General features: G+C 42.9%; 1 protein-coding gene across 1 annotated transcript in view; it reads left to right on the top strand.

The window, feature by feature from the left end:
* The window catches only part of MYO19 (myosin XIX), an 833713-nt gene that overhangs the window by 24448 nt on the left and 788112 nt on the right, over positions 1–21153 (top strand). The window contains exons 3-4 of the mRNA XM_044285692.1: positions 3478–3626; positions 16681–16794. Coding sequence (XP_044141627.1) covers positions 3478–3626; positions 16681–16794 — 263 coding nt within the window. The remainder of the gene's footprint in view (positions 1–3477; positions 3627–16680; positions 16795–21153) is intronic.

The raw sequence follows: 21153 nt of genomic DNA, 5'->3' as shown, positions 1-21153 counted from the left end.
TTCGTCTGTGTTTGGTATGTGGGATGACGGAGGAGAAAAGTATTGTTTCTCCACATTCTTAGCGTGTTTGTCGGTAGTATTTGGGAGATAGAACACGATATGGGCGCATGATCTGACCAGGATGTCTTCCCTATGGAAGAGCTGGAAATCTTAGGCAAAAGAGATCTGTCTGAGAGAAATAGATCAATTCGGGAGAATGATCTATGTCTAGCAGAGTAGAAGCTATATTCCCTAGAATGTGCATTTAAACACCTAAACGTGTCATAAAACTGATTGTCTCGTATCCACCGTCCCAACGAGGGCGCCAATACTCTATTTGAGCTGGATGAATCAATAGAACCGTTCGGGACAACATTAAAGTCCCCACACATCATCAAAGAGCCTTTTTGAACCTTGCGAGTTTTTGTCAGGACTTTGTTTAAAAATCTAATTGGGGATTTGTTGGGGGCATAGACATTGACAAGAGTCATTACTTCTGTGCCAATCTGGCCTACTAAGATAATATATCGCCCGCCTTCATCACAAATCACTTTTTCTGCTTGGAACCCCAGTGAGTTTTTTATTGCAATGGCAACTCCTGCTTTCTTTTTTGCAGAATTAGCAAGTACTACCATGGAGAACTCTTTATTAGAGAAATTAGGATGTTTGCCACTCACAAAATGTGTTTCTTGAACACACACTATGTCAGTATGAGAGGAGCGAACATCCTTCCAAAACGAGGATCTCTTATATGGAGAGTTAAGCCCCTTGGCATTGATAGATAATACCTTAACTGCCATCAAATATGAAAATACCTTGAGGTGATATACATAGTGTAGATCTTACATTTCTAGCCTGTGTAGGAAATTGAGAAAGTGCAGCATTACCATCTGTAAAAAAATAGATAAAAGGACATGGAAAAAGAAAAGGGGAGACAACAGTAACAAGAAAATACAGTATTAGGATTAATACGGTTTGCATAGTAAACTGGGGTTAAACAGTTACAGATTATTATGACTGGTCTGGAGGAGGTTATGTAAAAACCTGGACCAGAGAGGTCTGGGGGAAACAGTCCGGCCCAATTCCTCCATCCCTGTAATGGAAAACCACGTGGCCAGAGGAGGCAACGACCGCTCTAGGCCATACTATTGAGATCAGTCACCCACTGTGGCCCAATCTGGAGTAATATGGGCGCTAGGCTTGTTCTTTGTTGTTGTCGGCGAGGTCGGTCTACCTGTGTTCCAGGCCTTAAGTAGTGCTTCACCCTCTTCCGGGTTTTTGATGATAAATGTCCGTCCATCTTTGTGAATCAGGAGCTTCATCGGGAATCCCCACTTATATGGTATCTGCAGATCTCTCAGGAGTCTGGTAATTGGGGAAAGTTGTTTTCTTGCTTGCAACGTCGCTTGGGACAAATCGGCGAATATTTGAATGTCCTGAAAGGGAGCTGGAAGGTTACGGTTTTTCTTCATATAAGCAACTAAATCTTCTTTCGTGCCGTAGAAGTGAAAACGTGCAATAACATCTTTGGGCACGGAGACCGGGAGATGTTTCGGTTTAGGTAGGTGGTGAGCTCTATCAATTAGAAGAAGATTGGGATCTTTATCAGGAAACACCATTTTGAGCATTTCTCCAAGATGTTGTTGAAGATTGGCTGAGCAAACCGAATCAGGGATCCCTCCAAATTTCAAGTTGTTGCGTCTATTCCTATCTTCAAGATCTGCCAGCTTGGCTTTCAGCCCGGACACCTCGTCCTCTAGGGAATAGTGTGCATCTATAAGGTTATTGTGGGAGTTGGTCAATTCCCCCATCTTGTATTCAATATGATTCACCCTGGAACCTAGGTCGTCTACAGCAGAGGTAATGGTGGAAGCTACCTGCTGGAGCTGCGATGTGAGAGATTGATGGACCGCTGTCATCATCGCTTTCAATGAGCTCTCTGACACTGCCTGGTCAGTACATATAAAGTTCTGCAGAGGATCTAGTAGTGCGGCCCCTGTGCTTGTAGCATCGCTTGAGGGTGTTGTTTGGGCCTTGTCTGGAGAGGGGGTGCCTCCTTTATCAGAGCCGGCTGTATGGTTACTCACCGGCAACGTAGGTGTCATGGCGGCCCCCTCCTCTTGCCCAGAGTCATGCCTGCGATCTTCGCTTCTGGGGTTGTAGCTTTGCGGCGAAGGTGAGAGTTCACTTCTTCCCCCAGGGACCTCATATCCATGTGAGGAACGGGGAGCGCTTCCTCTGCTGGCGTGTGTAGCGGTGCCGCCAGTATCACGGCATTCCACTGCTGCATGTCGCAATGGCGGGAAGCCGCCCTCCGGTTCCTGAGCGGTAAAGAAGTCGGTCAGCCTTCTGAGACCCGGTCGGGACGCTGTTTTTCTGGTCATCATGTCCCTGAGACGAAGGGGAACTTAGGAGGGTGCTTTGAACGTCGTTCCACTTCTGCCACGATGCTTTGGGCCCCCCCGGTGAGAGCTCTGTTTTGACAACTATGTTTTCTTGGATGTCACCTGTGATGTTTTGTATTGCCATTATGAAAACATTCACTAAGTTTAAAAAGTAAAGAATAACAACAATATGCACAAATGCACAGTAGAAAACGCAAGACAATGAAAGTAATGGGATTAGGCCTGCACAATATATCGCCAATGCAATCGCAATTAATCGCCATATCGCAATCGCCAATTGGCCGACCCAAAAATGCTGCAATTATATTACCATATTTTTCGCTTTATAAGATACTCAAAAGTGGGGGGGAAATGGCAGTGCGCCTTATAAAGCGATGGTTGACTTTTTACATGGTTGACACGGCTGTATCGTCGGCCGCTATGCTGCACAGCGCTGCCGGCGATACATCAGTTACAGTATGGGGAGGGAGGAGGGGCTGGAGGCAAGTCGTTATTTTAAAGAACAAATGTTCTTTTATTTATTCTATTAGTTTTGTATTTTGTACTTTTGCAGTAATGCAAATATGTTATTTAATTTAGTAAAAGATGTTTTATTTTGAAAAACACTGTGCATTTCAGTTCTTGCGTTAAGCATACCTACATTTCTGCATTATCAGTAATTTGTGTGTGCTTTTGCCTTGAAAATCCAAGCAAATAGACCTCTAGCACAATTCCCTTAAAATATCGCATCGCATACAGTTATCGCAATTTTTAGGGCCCTAATCGCAATCGCACAAAATTCCCATATCGTGGGGTGGTATAAATTATCATGGGGCAATATTGTATAGAAATATGCATACATCAATAACAAGGTTGAGAGAGTATCAAAACACCCCCGCCTTGTTGAGGTTTTACCGTCCAGTTCAAATCTGTCATCGTTATCATGAGACCACATACCTAAGGTATATCAGTATTTATCAGCCTACACCCAAAGTCACCTTGAAACCCTATGCTTGCTTTGGTTGCCTGTGTCATGGGCAAAGGGACTGATGTGTATTGCATTCATTATTTTCATAGACAGTGAGTGTTCATATTTTGTTCTGTTTTTCTGCAGTTCTGAAATGTCTTCAAGCGAGATATATAGCAGGTGTTTTCTACACAAATGCTGGATGTACGATGGTTGCAGTTAATCCTTTTCATCCAGTTGATAAGTTGTATAGTTTGGAGATGATGAAAGAGTGTCATGCGGCAATTCATCTTCAGGTAAGGGGAAACATTACTCACAGAAACATGTTAAGCACTTCACTGTCATGTAACATAGTACATAAGGCCAAAAAAAGACATTTGTCCATCCAGTTCGGCCTGTCATCCTGCAAGTTTGTGAACCTTACAGAATTTTCTATATGTCTCAAAAATTTGAAGTAAAACTGCATCTCTCCATTTTCAGACAATTCCTTAACACCTTCCCGACATTTGATGTAATAGAGTGCGCCCAGTAAGGCAGGGGCCTAGCTGTGAATAACAGCCGGGCCCCTGCTTTATCATCCGGCATCCCTAAAAGCACTGATGTTGGGGGATTGACCGCAAACACTTTCAGGAAAATAAAATGTTAAAACTTTCCAGGAAAATACAAAGTACTAGTTTCTCCTGATCAAGCCATTTTTTTATTTCAAAAAATATATATATAATTTAATAGACATATTCATTATCACTGCATCCGTGATGACCTGCTCTATACAATTATCACATGATCTACCCCATCAGGTAAACTCCATAAAAGAAAATAAAGTAAAAATCTCAAAAAGCATAATATTGAGCGATCAAAAAGCATAATATCGAGCGATCAAAAAGTACTATGTACCTGAAATGGTACAGATAAGTCAATTGATCCTTTAAAAAAAGAGCCCCCACACAAGGACATCACCAGAAAAATAAAATATGCCTTTCAGAAAATGGCGTTGCATGTTTTTTCTTTTAAATGCTTTTATTGTGTAAAATTGAAACAATAAAAAAATAAACATGTTGGTTATAACCGGGTCTGTAACGACCTCTTCTATAAAAATGTCACATGATCTATCCCGTAAGGTGAATGTCGTGTAAAACAATAAAAAAAAAGTCAGAACAGACATTTTTTGGTCACCCTGTCTCACAAAAAGTGTAATATCGAGCAATCAAAAACTTGTATGTAGCCCAAATTAGTACCAATGAAACTGTCACCTTCTCCCTCAAAATAGGAGCGATCACACAAAATCGCCAGAAAAATTTGGATTCCAGAAAATGGTGACGCAAAAACTTTTTATTTATTTTTTTATATATTTTTTAAAGCTTTGAGTAAAAGTGGTAAAACGTATAAGAACTATAAAATTGGTATCTCTGTAATCGTACTGACCAGCAGAATACAGATCACGTGATTTTTTTTTCCCAAAATAGTGTATGCTTCAGTAACAAATCCCAAAAAGCAATGGCAGAGTTGCTTCCCAAATAGTGAAATAAAAAGCAATAAAAAGAATTGTCTGTACCCCAAAATGGAAACAATAACTAGAGTTGAGCGAACCTGCCTTTTGGCAGGTTCGTGGTTTAAGTGAATTACGTAATGGATTCTATTCTCACCGAATCCATCACATAATTCGATGCCGGCATGTTGCATAATGCAAGTGTATGGCCAGCTGAAAGGGTTCACTTCTGCTGGCCATACACTTGTATTATGACTGCATGCAAAACGGAAAGCCTCTAAAGGCATTCAATTTGGCATGTCGGCATTGAATTACTGTACGTTATGGATTCCTTAAGAGCTGAATCCATTACGTAATTCACGTAAACCCCGGAGCTCAACTCTATTGATAACTCATTCAGCAAAAAAATCATGATAAAACACTCTCAGAATGGCTTTGATAATTAAAAAGAATCTGTCACCCAAAATGCTATGCAATCTGAAAGCACCATTTTATAGAGCAGGAGAAACTGAGCAGATTGATGTATATTTTGTGGGAAAAGATTCAGTCAAACTTGTAATTATTACATTTACATCTGCAGCCCTGTGAAGTGCTATCAGTACAGGGAGGAGGGGTTAACAGTGACTGACAGCTATCTCTTTGTCAGTGGCGTACATAGAGAAGTAAGGGCCCCATAGCAAGGATCAAATCGGGCCCCCCATGCAGGACAAAGGGTTTCTGCCTAAATCCCTTTCAATGACCCTTAGGCCATTTTTCCATGGTTTAATCTGCTGAAAGTTATTCCTTCAGAGGGAAGAGTCCTGACCAAGTTCATCTCCAGTAGAAGAGGACATAATCAAACTAAGACTGGGCCCCATAGCAGTCGCATGGTCTGCCTCTATGGTAGTTGCGCCCCTGCTCTCTGTGCACACGTACACACAATGCTGTCAATCACTGATAACCCCTCCCTCCTGTACCGATACTGTTCACAGAAGGTATAAAAAGCAGAGATATTAATGTATAAATTACAGGTTTTACTGAATCTTTTCCCAATAATATATAAATATGCTTGTTTTCTCCTGCTCTATAACATGGTACGGTCAGATTGGAATGCTTTTAAAGAGGACCTTTCCCCCAAAAATGCAATGCAAAGTTATTACCACATAAAATCACACATCATTTGATAAAAATTGCCTGGTCAGGGCGGTGAGAACTGGCCCGGGGTAGAAGAGTTTAAACAGAGGAATCCTAAAACATTAGACTTATCAGTCATTTATTTAATGAGTGAAATGATCTATCACAAGTCTTTGAGTGGCAGAAGTATGTGAACCTTTAGGATTAGTAGGTAATATTGAGGTGAAATTAGATTAAAGGGGTATTCTCATCTTAATGATCACTGTTGAATCTGTTAATGATTTGACAGTGATCATTTTTCTAAATACATTTTATTACCTAATTACCACCCTTAGTTTAAAAAAAAAAATGTTCTGAACGCGCACGCCGCCGCCGCGCATGCGCCATGATGACTTCTTCCTGGCCAGTATAGTACAGACCCGTGAATGCGCACGCCGGCTCTGTACTATACAGGCCAGGAATAAGTCACCATGGCGCATGCGCGGTGGTGTGCGCGTTCAGGACATTGCCCGGCCGGGAGAAAGTCTTCAGTCTTCTGCTCAAGCGAGGCCCGGCCGGGAGAAGAATCCAGGAAGTGAACGTCGCTCAAGGAAGGTAAGTATGAAAAGGGAAGATAAGAATACCCCGTTAAATGTTTTTTCGGTCAATGGGATATCTGGTGTAAGTGGGTGACCTGTTTTATATAAAGGCTATGGACACCTTCGGGAAAATGTATTCAAATTTATTACATGGAGAAAATCATTTCTCCAATTGGTTGTGTTTATTTTTCTTTTTTTCGGTTTTGTTCTACAGCCACATGTGCTTCATATACATCAGGCTGCTCTCGGGGAATTTACAGAGAATCTGTCATCTGACAGATTCTCTGTAACTCCTCCTGTCTGCACACAGGAGCGCGCACTGTCTCTCTCTCCCTGCTGATGACAGCCTGCAATGTGTTTTACAGCTTCTAATATACATGCCAGGCATCGACACTTTCCTCATCAGCTCTGCCATTTCAATTAGGGGCGATAAACACATCTCTGGCTGGCGTGGCAGCGGTCCACCCTCCCGCCTGTTGTGGAAAAATGATTGTTCGCCGTATGGTCGCCATCTATCCTATGGAGATGCGCAGATTCGTTCGTGTTCGTATCGTGCAGAAACTTTTGCATGATGGTCTGGTCGTCCCGACCTGTAGCTGATTTGTGCCTGGTATTACTGCAGAATACCAGTGTCATGGCGCCGGCTGAGACGGGAGGGATGGGGACCGTCGAACAAGGGTTTCTTTATCCACGAGGATAAGCGCGGCAACAGAAAGGGCGCGAATAAGTGTGCGAACGCACGAACATAAGTTTGTGTGATCATTCACATCTTTGCTAGCCAATAAGCCAATCATTTCATACCATAACCGGTCTCCTGCGTGATCATTCACATCTTTGCTAGCCAATAAGCCAATCATTTCATACCATAACCTGTCTCCCCAGTGGTCTTGATTGTAAGACCGCCTTCCATCTTCTGGTATAAATAAACCCCGCTTAGCTGTTGAAAGCAGGCACATTATTGGATCCTACTTGAGAACGTCTCTGTGATGTTATTTTGGAGGAATTGAGCACATATTGACGCACACTACACCAAGGATTTCCCGATTCTACTTCGGGCAGTCGTTTTTCGGTTGTGAGAACGAGACAAATGAGCAAACGGCGAAATCAGTTGGCGAGCACAGTTGGGGGGCTAAATTTTTATTAGCAGAACTTCAAGGAGATGCAGCTTAATTTTCAAAAAGCAAAAAAGGCCGGCATAAGGTAATAAAACCCCTTTCCTTACTCTCATTTTTGAGAAAGCTTTGCTCTTTGTGAAATCTGTGTACTCCAATCTGCTGATATCAGGAAAAAAATCTACTGAAAAAAACTTTTTGTGTATGTGGTTGATGTTTTTCCAATAATAGCTGCCCAGATACTTGTTGGATAACTGCTGTGGGGGTGTCTCAACTGTAAAGGACTGGTCAGTGCTCTGTTGGGACAAAGGATCTATGGTAAGAGATCCAACATAGGGCTTTGTGTGTAAGGTCAGGTGTTTTATAGTTTAACACCACAGCAAGCAGATATTGCCATCAGTATCTAAACAGTTTTTTTTTTTTAACTGTAATTTTATCTGCTGCGTCAAAAGGAAATTTCTACTTGGTTTTCGATCTATTTGTGTAAGGACGAGGGAAGTGCTTTTCCATTGTGTAGTTTTTGGTGGATCTGAGTTGATTGTACAGAGATTGTATGGTGAGATTGTGATGTGTTTGCTGAGCAGTACAGAGTATTGTGTTTTTGTTATAACTTTTATATTGGGCCTCATGCACACGACCGTTCTTGTGTTTCGTTCCGCAAAAATGGGGTTCCGTTGTTCTGTGATCCGTTTTTGTTTGTGTGTCTTTATTTTTGGAGGACCACCAGACATAAAGGAAGGTAAAAAAAAAAAAGTCTAAGACAGGTTTGCCATGCAAATAATTAGGAATAAAACGGACGTAGACGCAGACGACAATCTCTTGTGCCTCCGCGTTTTTTAGCGGTCCCATTGACTTAAATGGGTCCGCAAACAGTTTTCCGCGGACAAGAATAGGCCAGGTTATGTTTATTTGACTGACTGGAACCACGGATCACGGACGCGGATGGCAAACTGTGCACTAGCCGCATTTTCAACGGCTCCATATAAATGAATGGGTCTGCATCTGAAACGCTAAAATCAGAACGGACGCGGAGACAAACAACTGTTGTGTGTATGAGGCCTTACTGTGATTTTGTAGAGGCAGCAATTTATTTTTAGTGTTTGTACATTAGAGACAGCATTTAGAGAGCATTTTTATATTGTTAGCCTGTAAATCACCCACAGAGTGGAGGGTTGCTCTGGTTTCGGGGGTGGGGCAAAAGGAATATAGAAACAGTTTTGTTTAGTTTGTTTTTTCTATTGCTGGATATTGTAGATACTATCTTGTCTTCCTCTGTGTGTCAAGCCATGTGGTTTTGTCGGCCATCTTTGATTTCCTTTGTGTGTGCGAAGACTATGTGGCTTCATTCAATTCATTTTAGTTTGAGCTGGTTCACTTTTTTAGTTTTGGTGTCCATGGAAAGCGATTTGGTTGTTTTTGCCTCAAATGTCAGTTTTGTCCAGAATAGTTTATCTTATCTTTTTGTAACCTTTCTACGTACAGTTTGATTTTGTTTTGGTAAGTTTTGTGCTGGATATCGGTTGAGTGTTCGGTTATGGGATATCTCAGTGATTAGTCTGATACAGAAATCATTGTGTGAGCATTAGTGGCATTTTAGCGGTGAAATTGTCCTATAGTTGATGATTCTGCTTAATGTTTGTATATCTGTGGCTGTGACTGAATTATAGAATTGTTTGGCATAATTAATACGGGTACTACAGTGTAGAAAAATCTGCCTTCCAAAAACCATATGGCGTTCCTTTCTTTCTGCGAACTGCCATGTGCCCGTAAAGAAGTTTACTGGTGTTTATGTAAACTACAGAATTAGGCCTCAAAAAGAAAATAGTGCATGTCCTATTTTTTTCTAGTTTGCGGACAAGGATAGGCATTATTACAATGGATCCTCTAAAAATGGATTTGCAAAAAAAAAAAAAAAAGGATGCCATACGCAACGTCAGAACGTCATCATTTTTTTTTTCCCCCGGATCCGCAATTTGCGGACCGCAAAACATACGGTCGTGTGCATGTAGCCTTAGGGCAATAAATATTGAGTTTTGTTTGGCTGTTAACCCTTGCTTTGTTAGCATAATAAAATTAATATTGATTAACCACTTCAGCCCCTAGAATTTTTTATTTTTTGTCACAAGTTAGTGGAATATGAGACTTTGTAAGAAAATAAATAAATAATAAAAAAAATTATCATTTTCCGCTAACTTGTGATCTAGGAACTCGCCATGCCCCTCACGGAATACCTTGGGGTGTCTTCTTTCCAAAATGGGGTCACGTGTGGGGTAATTATACTGCCCTGGCATTCTAGGGGCCCTAATGTGTGGTAAGTAGTTTGAAATCAAAATTTGTAAAAAAAAAATGACCTGTAAAATCCTAAAGGTGCTCTTTGGAATGTGTGCCCCTTTGCCCCAAAACACATTCCCCAACTTCTCCTGAGTACGGCGATACCACATGTGTGACACTTTTTTGCAGCCTAGGTGCGCAAAGCGGCCCAAATTCCTTTTAGGAGGGCATTTTTAGACATTTGGATCCCAGACTTCTTCTCACGCTTTCGGGCCCCTAAAATGCCAGGGCAGTATAAATACTGCCCAAGTAGGGCTGAAACGATTATTTGAATAACTTGATTAAATCGAGTCAAAAAATTCATCGATGCAGTTTCCCTGCATCGAGGAATCGTTTACATCACGTGATCACGGAGCGGGTGTGAAATTAAGCATCTCACTCACCGCTTCCGTGTCCTCCGGAGGTCAGAGAGGCAGGACTGAGCTGGCCGACACAGAGGAGGGAGGAGGGGGAGGGAGGAGAAGGGAGTCCCTCCCTCCCCACTGTGCGCGGCTGCCGCTGAACACCAATGAGGACAGAGTAGGAGGAGGAGGGGAGGGACTGGGGCCACTGCACCACCAATGAATGTGCCGGCCATATCCCACAGGGTCCCCCTCCCCCCCCCTCATCATTGGTGGCAGTGTCAGTTCCGATCGGAGCCCCAGCAGTGTAATGCTGGGGCTCTGATCGGTTACCATGGCAGCCAGGACGCTACTGAAGTCCTGGCTGCCATGGTATGTTAGTGAGCAGAGAGCAGCATTATACTCACGTGCGCTGTGGCCGCCGGTCGCTCCTTCTTCTGTCTGTGCGGCGGATTGCTACTGCTTACAGCATTAGCAATGCGCCGCACAGACCTATGAGAAGGAGCGACCGGCGGCCACAGCGCACGTGAGTATAATGCTGCTCTCTGCTCACTAACATACCATGACAGCCAGGACTTCAGTAGCGTGACTCCTGGCTGCCATGGTAACCGATCGGAGCCCCAGCATTACACTGCTGGGGCTCCGATCGGAACTGCAAACTGCCACCAATGATGGGGGGGGGGGAGGAGGGGGACCCTGTGGCCACTGCCACCAATAATTAATACTGGGGAGGGAGGGGGGCGGGGTTGCGTTACCAGAGGGGGCAGGCAGATCAGAGGCTGGGGGGAGGCAGATCAGAGGCTGGGGGGGGAGGCAGATCAGAGGCTGGGGGGGGGGGAGGCAGATCAGAGGCTGGGGGGGGGAGGCAGATCAGAGGCTGGGGGGGGGGAGGCAGATCAGAGGCTGGGGGAGGCAGGCAGATCAGAGGCTGGGGGGAGGCAGGCAGATCAGAGGCTGGGGGGAGGCAGGCAGATCAGAGGCTGGGGGGAGGCAGGCAGATCAGAGGCTGGGGGGAGGCAGGCAGATCAGAGGCTGGGGGGAGGCAGGCAGATCAGAGGCTGGGGGGAGGCAGGCAGATCAGAGGCTGGGGGGAGGCAGGCAGATCAGAGGCTGGGGGGAGGCAGGCAGATCAGAGGCTGGGGGGAGGCAGGCAGATCAGAGGCTGGGGGGAGGCAGGCAGATCAGAGGCTGGGGAGGCAGGCAGATCAGAGGCTGGGGGGGAGGCAGATCAGAGGCTGGGGGGAGGCAGATCAGAGGCTGGGGGCAGGCAGATGGAGAGAGAGTTGTTAATGGAGGCTGCAGGCACCACCTTGGCAAAGTTATTGGTTTAGAGAGGGGTTAATGAAGGCACCTCCAAGGTGCTTTCATTAACCTCTTTAAACCAATAACTTTATACATGCCTAATGCCAAGGTGCTTCCATTAACCCCTCCAAACCCAATGGGCATGTATAAAGTTATTGGTTTGAAGAGGTTAATGGAAGCACCTTGGCATTAGGCATGTATAAAGTTATTAACCCCTTCAAACCAATAACTTTATACATACCTAATTACGTACGTTATTTTAAGTAGCTTTTTCTTATTAGATTACTCGATGAATCGAGAAATATAATCGATAGAATACTCGATTACAAAAATATTTGTTTACTGCAGCCCTATGCCCAAGGTATTCAATGAGGGGCATGGCGAGTTCATAGAATTTATTTATTTTTATTTTTTTGGGGACAAGTTAGCGGAAATTTTGTATTTTTTTGTATTTTCTCACAAAGTCTCCCTTTCCGCTAACTTGGGACAAAAATTTTAATCTTTCATGGACTCAATATGCCCCTCACGGAATACCTTGGGGTGTCTTCTTTCCGAAATGGGGTCACATGTGGGATATTTATACTGCCCTGGCCCTAAAGTGTGAGAAGAAGTCTGGAATATAAATGTCTAAAAAAATTTACGCATTTGGATTACGCATTTTTGACACAAGTTAGTGGAATATGAGACTTTGTAAGAAAAAAAACTTGGGCCAAAAAAATGTCTGAATGGAGCCTTACAGGGGGGTGATCAGGGAGTCTATATGGGTGATCACCCCCCTATGAGGCTCCATTCAGACGTCCATATGTGTTTTCCGGATCCGATCCATGTATCCGTGGATCCGTAAAAATCATACGGACGTCTGAATGGAGCCTTACAGGGGGGTGATCAGGGAGTCTATATGAGTGATCACCCCCCTGTAAGGCTCCATTCAGACGTCCGTATGTGTTTTGCGGATCCGATCCATGTATCGCGGGGGGATGAAGGGGGGGGGGCAACACCCCACACGCATTTAGCTAAGGTGCCTGCTCAACGATTTGAGCAGGCACCTTGTTCCGATCACCGATGACGTACCGGTACATCATGTGTCTTTAAGTACCGGGACAACATGCTGTACTGGTACGTCGTGTGTCCTAAACAGGTTAAAAGCAGTGAAATAGAAATTTAGAAAATTGCGAATTTTTCAAAATATTTTGGTAAATTTTGGATTGTTTCATAAATAAAGGTGAAATATATTGACTAAAATTTATGACCATCATGAAGTACAATGTGTCACGAGAAAACAGTCTCAGAATGGCTTGGATAAATAAAAGCGTTTCAAAGTTAATAGCGCATAAAGTGACACGTCAGATTTGCAAAATTAGATGTGGACACGAAGGTGAAAAATGGCTTGGTCTTGAAAGGGTTAAAGACCAGGCCATTTTTTTTGCAAATCTGACGTGTCACTTTATGTGGTAACTTTAAAACGCTTTCAAAGGCGATATAGACGATATACGATATAAACTTGGCCAACGATAAAGATTTCGTTTATATTGCCATATTGTGGTAGAACATGGGATGCGATGCTCTCGGCGCGCACCATGTGATCCTGGGTCGGCACAGTGGAGAAGGAGGAAGTCTCTCACTACCCACTGTGTGCGGCTGCCGCTGACCACAAATGAGAACGGAGGTGGAGGGGAGGGACTGTGGCCACTGCGCCACCAATGAGAACAGAGAGGAGGAGGATGGGAGGGTCTGTGACCACTGCGCCACCAATGAGAACAGGGAGGTGGAGGGGATGGACTGTGGCCACTGCACCACCAATGAATGTAGTTAATATGCCTGATTACAAACGTAGCCTGCATGTGCCGGCCATATCCCATACCTGGCCTATATGACTGCACGCTGTGATCCACTGCAGTTAACCCCTCAGGGTAATAGAGGCCAGGTATGGGATATGGTCGGCAGATGCAGGCTACGTTTGTATTCAGGCATATTAACTATATTCATTGGTGGCGCATTGGCCACAGCCCTTCCCTTCTACTCCCTCTCTTCTAAGTATTATATCAATTGTGGGCCCCTCCCCTCCATACGATTAAATCATTGGTGGCAGTGGCCCCAGGGTGGGAGCTTCTGATCGGAGCCCCAGCAGTGTAATTGCGGGGCTCCGATCGGTTACTATGGCAGCCAGGATGCTACTGAAGCCCTGGCTGCCATGGTCGGCTCCCTGCTGCTGTGTGCACTATGCACAAGGGAACAGGGAGAGTGTGAAGTAGAGAACTATTAGGGTGAATAGGACAGGGGTTCTAGCCCCTAAGGAGGCTAATAGTTATTAAATAAAAGTTTAACCCTCCTTCCTCCGAAATATTGACTATATTGTGATATATATATAGCACATGCTTAAAATTATATCGCAATATAGATTTTAGGCCATATTGCCCACACTTATTCAGGTTATTCTGAGATTGTTTTCTCTTCACATGTTGTGCTTCATGACAGTGGTAAAATTTAGTTAAAAAATTCATTTTTATTATCCAAAAAATGCCAAATTTACCAGAAATTTTGAAAAATTAGCAAATTTCCAAATATGTCACATGTGCATTGCGGGAAAACCACGCGAGTAGGCACGTAATTGCAGTCAGTTTTGACTGTGATTGTGTTCCGATGTTCAGTTTTTTTTTTTTTTTTTTGCGCAAATGCAATGCGTTTTTCATGCGCTTGACAAAAAACTGAATGTGGTACCCAGACCCTAACCCGGACTTCTTCACTGAAGTTTAGGTTAGGTGTTCTAATAATTTTATTATTTTCCCTTATAACACGGTTATAAAGGAATATAATATCATTCTTAATACAGAATGCTTACTAAATTGTTCTTGAGTGGTTAAAAAAATAACTAAAAATTTACTCAACCCATCCAATTGTTCACGCAGCCGACATGGTCTTCTTTCTTCTTCTTTCAGGACCTGCCAAACGACCTTTGATGACGTAATCGTGCTCACCATGTGTTGAGCCCGGTGACGTCAGCGCAGGTCCTGCTGAATGAAGATAGAAGATGGAATTGGATGGGTGGGCTAATTTATTTTTATTTTTTAACCCCTCCAGCAACATTTGAGTAAGCATTCTGTATTAAAGAATACCCCCATTTTCACCCAGGCAGCCCCGCTGACTTGAGCATTGGAGCAGTTCATGCTCTGATGCTATCCTTTGCCCTGCGCTAAAATGCTAACATCAGGGGGGCTGCCTGGGTAAAAATATGGGTATGTCCGGGTTCAGCTCTGATCCTGGACAACCCCTTTAAGAATTCTATTATTTTCCTTTATAACCATGTTATGAGGGAAAATAATACAGTAAATTGACTTTTATCAATTTACTAACTTCTCCTAGCAACTATGGTTGCGGATGCTATGCGATTTTCATGCATCCCCATTCATTTCTATGGATAATGTGATTGGACCATGTGATCTGACGTCACCACAGGTCCTTTAGCCTGGCACCTCATCATTAAAGAATTAAAGAGACCGGCAACTACGCGATCAAGAGGAGAAGGTGATTTAATTTTTTTTTTATATTTTTTTTTAACCCTCAATTGATCACCTACTAAGCATTCTGAATTCAGAATGCTATTATTTTCCCTTATAACCATGTTATAAGGGAAAATAATACAGTGAATAGACTGTCACCTAGCAACCATGCGTGAAAATCGCACTGCATCTGCACTTGCTTGCGGATGCTTGCGATTTTCACGTAGCCCCATTCACTTCTATGGGGCCTGCGTTGCGTGATAAACGCACAATATAGAGCATGCTGTGATTTTCACGCAATGCATAAGTGATGCGTGAAAATCACAGCTCATGTGCACAGCCCCATAGAAATGAATGGGTCCAGATTCAGTGCGGGTGCAATGCGTTCACCTCCCGTATTGCACCCGCGCAGAAATCTCGCCCCCATGTGAACTCAGCCTAACTTGTGACAAAAAATAAAATCTTACATGAACTCACCATACCCCTCACGGACTCCAAATGCGTAAAAATGCCCTGTGAAATCCTAAAGGTACTCATTGGAATTTGGGCCCCTTTGCCCACCTAGGCTGCAGAAAAGTGTCACACATGTGGTATCGCCGTATTCAGGAGAAGTAGGGCAATGTGGTTTGGGGTGTATTTTTACATATACCCATGCTGGGTGAGAGAAATATCTCTGTAAAATGACAACTTTATATAAAAAAAATTGGAAAAGTTGTCTTTTACAGAGATATTTATCTCAACAAGCAATTTTTTAGCTCAGTTTTTATTACATATTTTGATTTTTTTTGTGTTCATCTGAGGGCTTAGGTCATGTGATATTGTTGTAGATCTGATTGATACAGACACTGTGATTTCTGATATGTCTACTTTTTTTTTTTTTTTTCGATTTAAAAAAAAAAAAATATATATTTTGTGGAAAGGGACACTTATTTTTTTTTACTTGAAAAGTTTTATTTATTTTACTTTAATTTGTAACTTTTTTTTCACTTTGTTTTTTGTCCCATTTTGGTACTTGAACTTTTGGGGGTCTGATCCCCTTTACAATGCTTTACAATACTTCTGTACTGTAAAGCGTTGGCTGTAAGTGTATTAACAGTGTAATGCACTTACAGCCTGCTTGCCTGTGAGATCCAGGGGGCTGGATTTCACAGGGTCTCCCGGAAATTAGCCATGATGCCTAAGTAAGGCATTGGGCTGCCTTCCCTGCCATCGGGTCCCTATCACAGCAGCACAGGGACCTGATGGCAGCTCCGATTCCTGCATGGACAGCACACGTGCCGCGGTCAGTGCGGACCGTGGCACATCAAAAGTTAATCTGCCGGCATCTGTGTTTTCACCAATACCAGTGTATGCAGCAGAGGTGCGGCTATCAGCGACTGCCGGACCGCTGCCGCGGATCGGGCGGGTGCAGCTCCTGCACTTGCACGATCACTGTGCCGTACAGGTACGGCGCTTGTCCTTAAGTGGGTTCTATATGGGTTAATGTAGTAGTGTTATCTCAGTATTTACATAAACTGTAGTTATGTTTTTTTTTCTCAAATTTTGATGTGATTTTAAAAAAAATATATATATTTCTTTTCTTTTTTTCAGAACTGTAAACCACACATCTTTACTGTTGCAGAACAAGCTTATCGAAATATCCAAACACATATTAATCACATAAACCAGTCTATAATTGTTACTGGAGAAAGTGGAGCAGGAAAGGTAAAATGGCTTAAATGGGCATTAACATTTCAAACTTATCAAAGGTCACTTTAGATGAACCTTAACAAATCTGTAAATCACTCTGATTTAAAATGTTGATGTTATCTACCCTAAAACACTTCTGAAACCTTTGCTACTATGTGTGTCCCTCCGTGCAATTTTGCTGTCCACTCCTTGTGCTAGGTGAATCCTGCCTTTAGCGGCATAGACACTGACTCCTGAGCACAGTGAACTTCTGCTTAGTGCAGAGGCCCCTCTCCCAGCCACTGTAGATGGCTCAGCATCTCAGACTGCTGTTTTCTTTGTATGACAACCACATCTTCCATCCGTTACATAGTAAGTGCATTTCTTTAGTCATTATATAATTCATTTATCAAGTGCTGGAGTTCCTCTGTATGTGTTTTCATTTTAGCTTTTTTGTCAGCATCCCTCACTGGACTTACTCAGTCTGTGCTGTAGTCAATGTGTCCTTGCGGTGTAGATCTTTCCCCTTATAAACTCTCCCTATCCTCCATAAACTGTCTTATGTGGCTGATATTGTATATTCTGAGTTCTAGATACAGTCAGGTACATAAATATTGGGACATCGATACAATTCTAACATTTTTGGCTCTATACACCACCACGATGGATTTGAAAGGAAACAAACAAGATGTGCTTTTACTGCAGACAGTCAGCTTTAATTTGAGGGTATTTACATCCAAATCATGTGAACGGTGTAGGAATTACAACAGTTTGCATATGTGCCTCCCACTTGTTACGGAACCAAAAGTAATGGGACAATTGGCTTCTCAGCTGTTACATGGCCATTTGTGTGTTATTCCCTCATTATCCCAATTACAATGAGCAGATAAAAGGTCCAGAGTTCATTTCAAGTGTGCTATTTGCATTTGGAATCTATTGCTGTCAACTCTCGGTGAAGCAAGCCATCATTAGGCTGAAAAAAACTAAACAAACCCATTCAGAGAGAGAGAACAAACGTTAAGCGTGTAATACAACTGTTTGGAACATTCTTCAAAAGAAGAAACGCATTGGTGAGCTCAGCAACACCAAAAGACCTGGAAGACCATGGAAAACAACTGTGGTGGATGACCGAAGAATTCTTTCCCTGGTGAACAACACCTGGCCAGATCAAGAACACTCTCCAGGAGGTATGTGTATGTGTGTCAAAGTCAACAATCAAGAGAAGACTTCACCAGAGTGAATACAGAGGGTTCACCACAGGATGTAAACCATTGGTGTGCCTCAAAAAAAGAAAGTTAAGATTAGAGTTTGCCAAACGACATCTACAAAAGCCTTCACAGTTCTGGAACAACATCCTATGTACAGATGAGACCAAGCTCAACTTGTACCAGAGTGATTGCAAGAGATGAGTATGGAGAAGGAAAGGAACTGCTCATGATCCTTAGCATACCACCTCATCAGTGAAGCATGGTGGTGGTAGTGTCATGGCGTGGGCATGTATGGCTGCCAATGGAACTGGTTCTCTTGTATTGATGATGTGACTGCTCACAAAAGCAGCAGGATGAATTCTGAAGTGTTTTGGGCAATATTTTCTGCTCGTATTCAGCCAAATGCTTCAGAATTCATTGGACGGCGCTTCACAGTGCAAATGGACAATGACCCAAAGCATACTGCAAAAGCAACCAAAGCGTTTTTTAAGGGAAAGAAGTGGAATGTTATGCAATGGCCAAATCAATCACCTGACCTAAATCCAATTTGAGCATGCATTTCACTTGCTGAAGACAAAACTGAAGGGAAAATGCCCCAAGAACAAATAGGAAATAAAGACTGTTGCAGTAGAGGCCTGGCAGAGCATCACCAGTCTGGTGATGTCTATGCGTACCAGTCTTCAGGCTGTAATTGACTGCAAAGGATTTGAAACCAAGTATTAAAAAGTGAAAGTTTGATTTATGATTATGTCCCATTACTTTTGGTCCCTTAACAAGTGGGAGGCACATATGCAAACTGTTATAAGTCTTGCACCCTTCACCTGATTTGGATGTAATTAAAGCTGATAGTCTGCAGTTAAAGCACATCTTGTTAGTTTCATTTCAAATCCATTGTGGTGGTGTATAGCGCCAACAATTTTAAAATTGTGTAAATGTCCCAATATTTATGGACCTGACTGTATGTGTGATGTGAACATAAACCGTCTCTTACACACCATGTGTGCTGAGGATAGGGACATGGATTTGTAGAGGGCTCACTGGGGACTGGCTTAGAAGTATGGGAACTGAAGTCTAAAGCAGCATAGTACTGGCAGACTGTATTTGGACACGTCCCAGACTTGACGAGAACTACTGGATGCAGGAATAGTGCACTGGGGCGGTTAGGAGTCAAAATAAGCAGACCAGAGCATCGGGGAGACTGGATTGGATCCTCTCACTCTCCCCAGCAAAAGCAGAAATTATTTTGTGAGACACTTCAAAACTCAGTTACCCTTTAAAGAGACATTCACCCAACAGTGAAAAAACAGTGCCATGAAAAACGGGAACTGACCATTTTTCATAGTCATTTTCCGCCATTTTTGCATTCATTTTCTGGCAGTCTGTCTGTTTGTACTGACTATTTTGCATCAGTTTTTTATGGCGGTTAAAAATCAATACATGTCATTAGCTTTTTAAATTTAATCCAAACTCATGCAGTATTCATAATGTACCCCATAGTTGACCCTGGCTGTAATAATGTCCCCCTTAGTAGTCCTCACCTGTAATAATTTCCCCTATAGTGGCCTTCAGTGGTAATAATGTACCCCATAGTGGCCCCTAGCGAAAATAATATCTGCCCTCAGCTGTAATGTTTGTTTATTAGCTAAAAAAGAGGAAGAAAAAAAAAACTTCATCCAAGACAGGGGTGGCCAACCTTACTGACCCAGAAAAAAAATTGACTACCACAAGCCACAATCTATACATCGCGCGGTTGTGTTTTTATTCTTTTTTTTTTTTTTGTTACAGCATTCACCGCATAGGAAATATTTTTTAATATTTTAATAGTTCACACTTTTTTGGGCATGGCGATATGTAATATGTTTATTTTTAATTGTTTGTAAATTTTATATGTAAAATTGGGAACGTGAGCGATTTAAACGTTTTTTTTTGTTTGTTTGTTTGTTTATACGGTAAGTCTTGAACCCTTGTCCTATTCACCCTAATAGAGATCTATAAGGATGGATAGGACTTCACACTCTTCCTGCTACCCTGTGAATAGTACACACAGCAGCAGTGAGCTTACCATGGCATCCAGGGCTTCAGTAGCACCCTGGTTGCCATGGTAACAGATCGGGGCCCCAGGATTACACTGCTGGGGCTCTAATCGGAACTGCCACCAAAGAAGAGGGGGGGAAGGGACCCTGTGGCCACCGCCACCGAGGCTGCACCATGAATGGTTTGAGTTTTTAATCCTTGTGGCGACACACTGCGCCTCCAAAGTTTGTAATTAACACATTCATTCAAGCATAGGAGGCAGCGGGTGCCGGCGCGGGATCGCCTACCCGGCCTCAATAACAGGTCATGCGAGGTGTCTTCAATTTGTTCTAAAAATGGCTGTGTGACCTTAGGTTGTAATCAAGTTTCCTAGTACTATGTACATACACATGTAGCATCGCTAGCGCTCCTTGTTTTCGCTTATGGTTGCTAACAAATCGCAACTTCTGATTTCTCTCGGAACAAAAGAACAGCAATACAGTAGATGGCAGTGCTAACCCTGCCTTTCCCTGCACAGCTCCATAGAGCGGCTGCTGCTCACGACACAACTCGCAGAGTATCGTCCTGGTACAGGGGGCACTGCTAGCGCTCACTCAAGGGGCTGTTCATCACAGGATCATATGGCAGGATCAAATGTATAAAATGGATGTGATGTGCAGATAATTGGTTCCTTTAAATGGCCTTGTATTCACATATTTATATATTGCACACTATAGGATTTATAATATTGCACACGTACACAGCATACAATTGTTACAAACCCTCAACTGCAAGAAGTATTCGGTCTCTAGGGGTTTTCAGCTTCTGACTGTAAAGAATGACCTAATAATTCTCACAGATGAGGGTTTGTTGTAATTGCATGCAATATACACAATCCTCTGTAAGCTAAGCACATCAGCGGCAGAAGTCTCTCTCCTGTTCTGAAAGTGTGTTACAATGTACAGTATCAGTCTGGAGTACAAGTGCAGAACTTAAATAAAAACCTGTTCTCATACAACTTCCAACAGATGAAGCAGTTTTACATTTGTCAGACATGGCAAAGCTGAGTAGATCAGATGAACGATAAACTGCTAAATTACCCGATGTAGCAGAGTCAGGGTTTTTAGATACAGTGTAGCAAATCCTCAGCTGTGAGTAGTATTACATCTCTGTT

This window comes from Bufo gargarizans, chromosome 3 (assembly GCF_014858855.1).
Source record: "Bufo gargarizans isolate SCDJY-AF-19 chromosome 3, ASM1485885v1, whole genome shotgun sequence".
Classification (NCBI taxonomy): Eukaryota; Metazoa; Chordata; class Amphibia; order Anura; family Bufonidae; genus Bufo; species Bufo gargarizans.
Note: the sequence above shows the minus strand (reverse complement) of the source record. Positions and strands in the feature narration are given on the sequence as shown.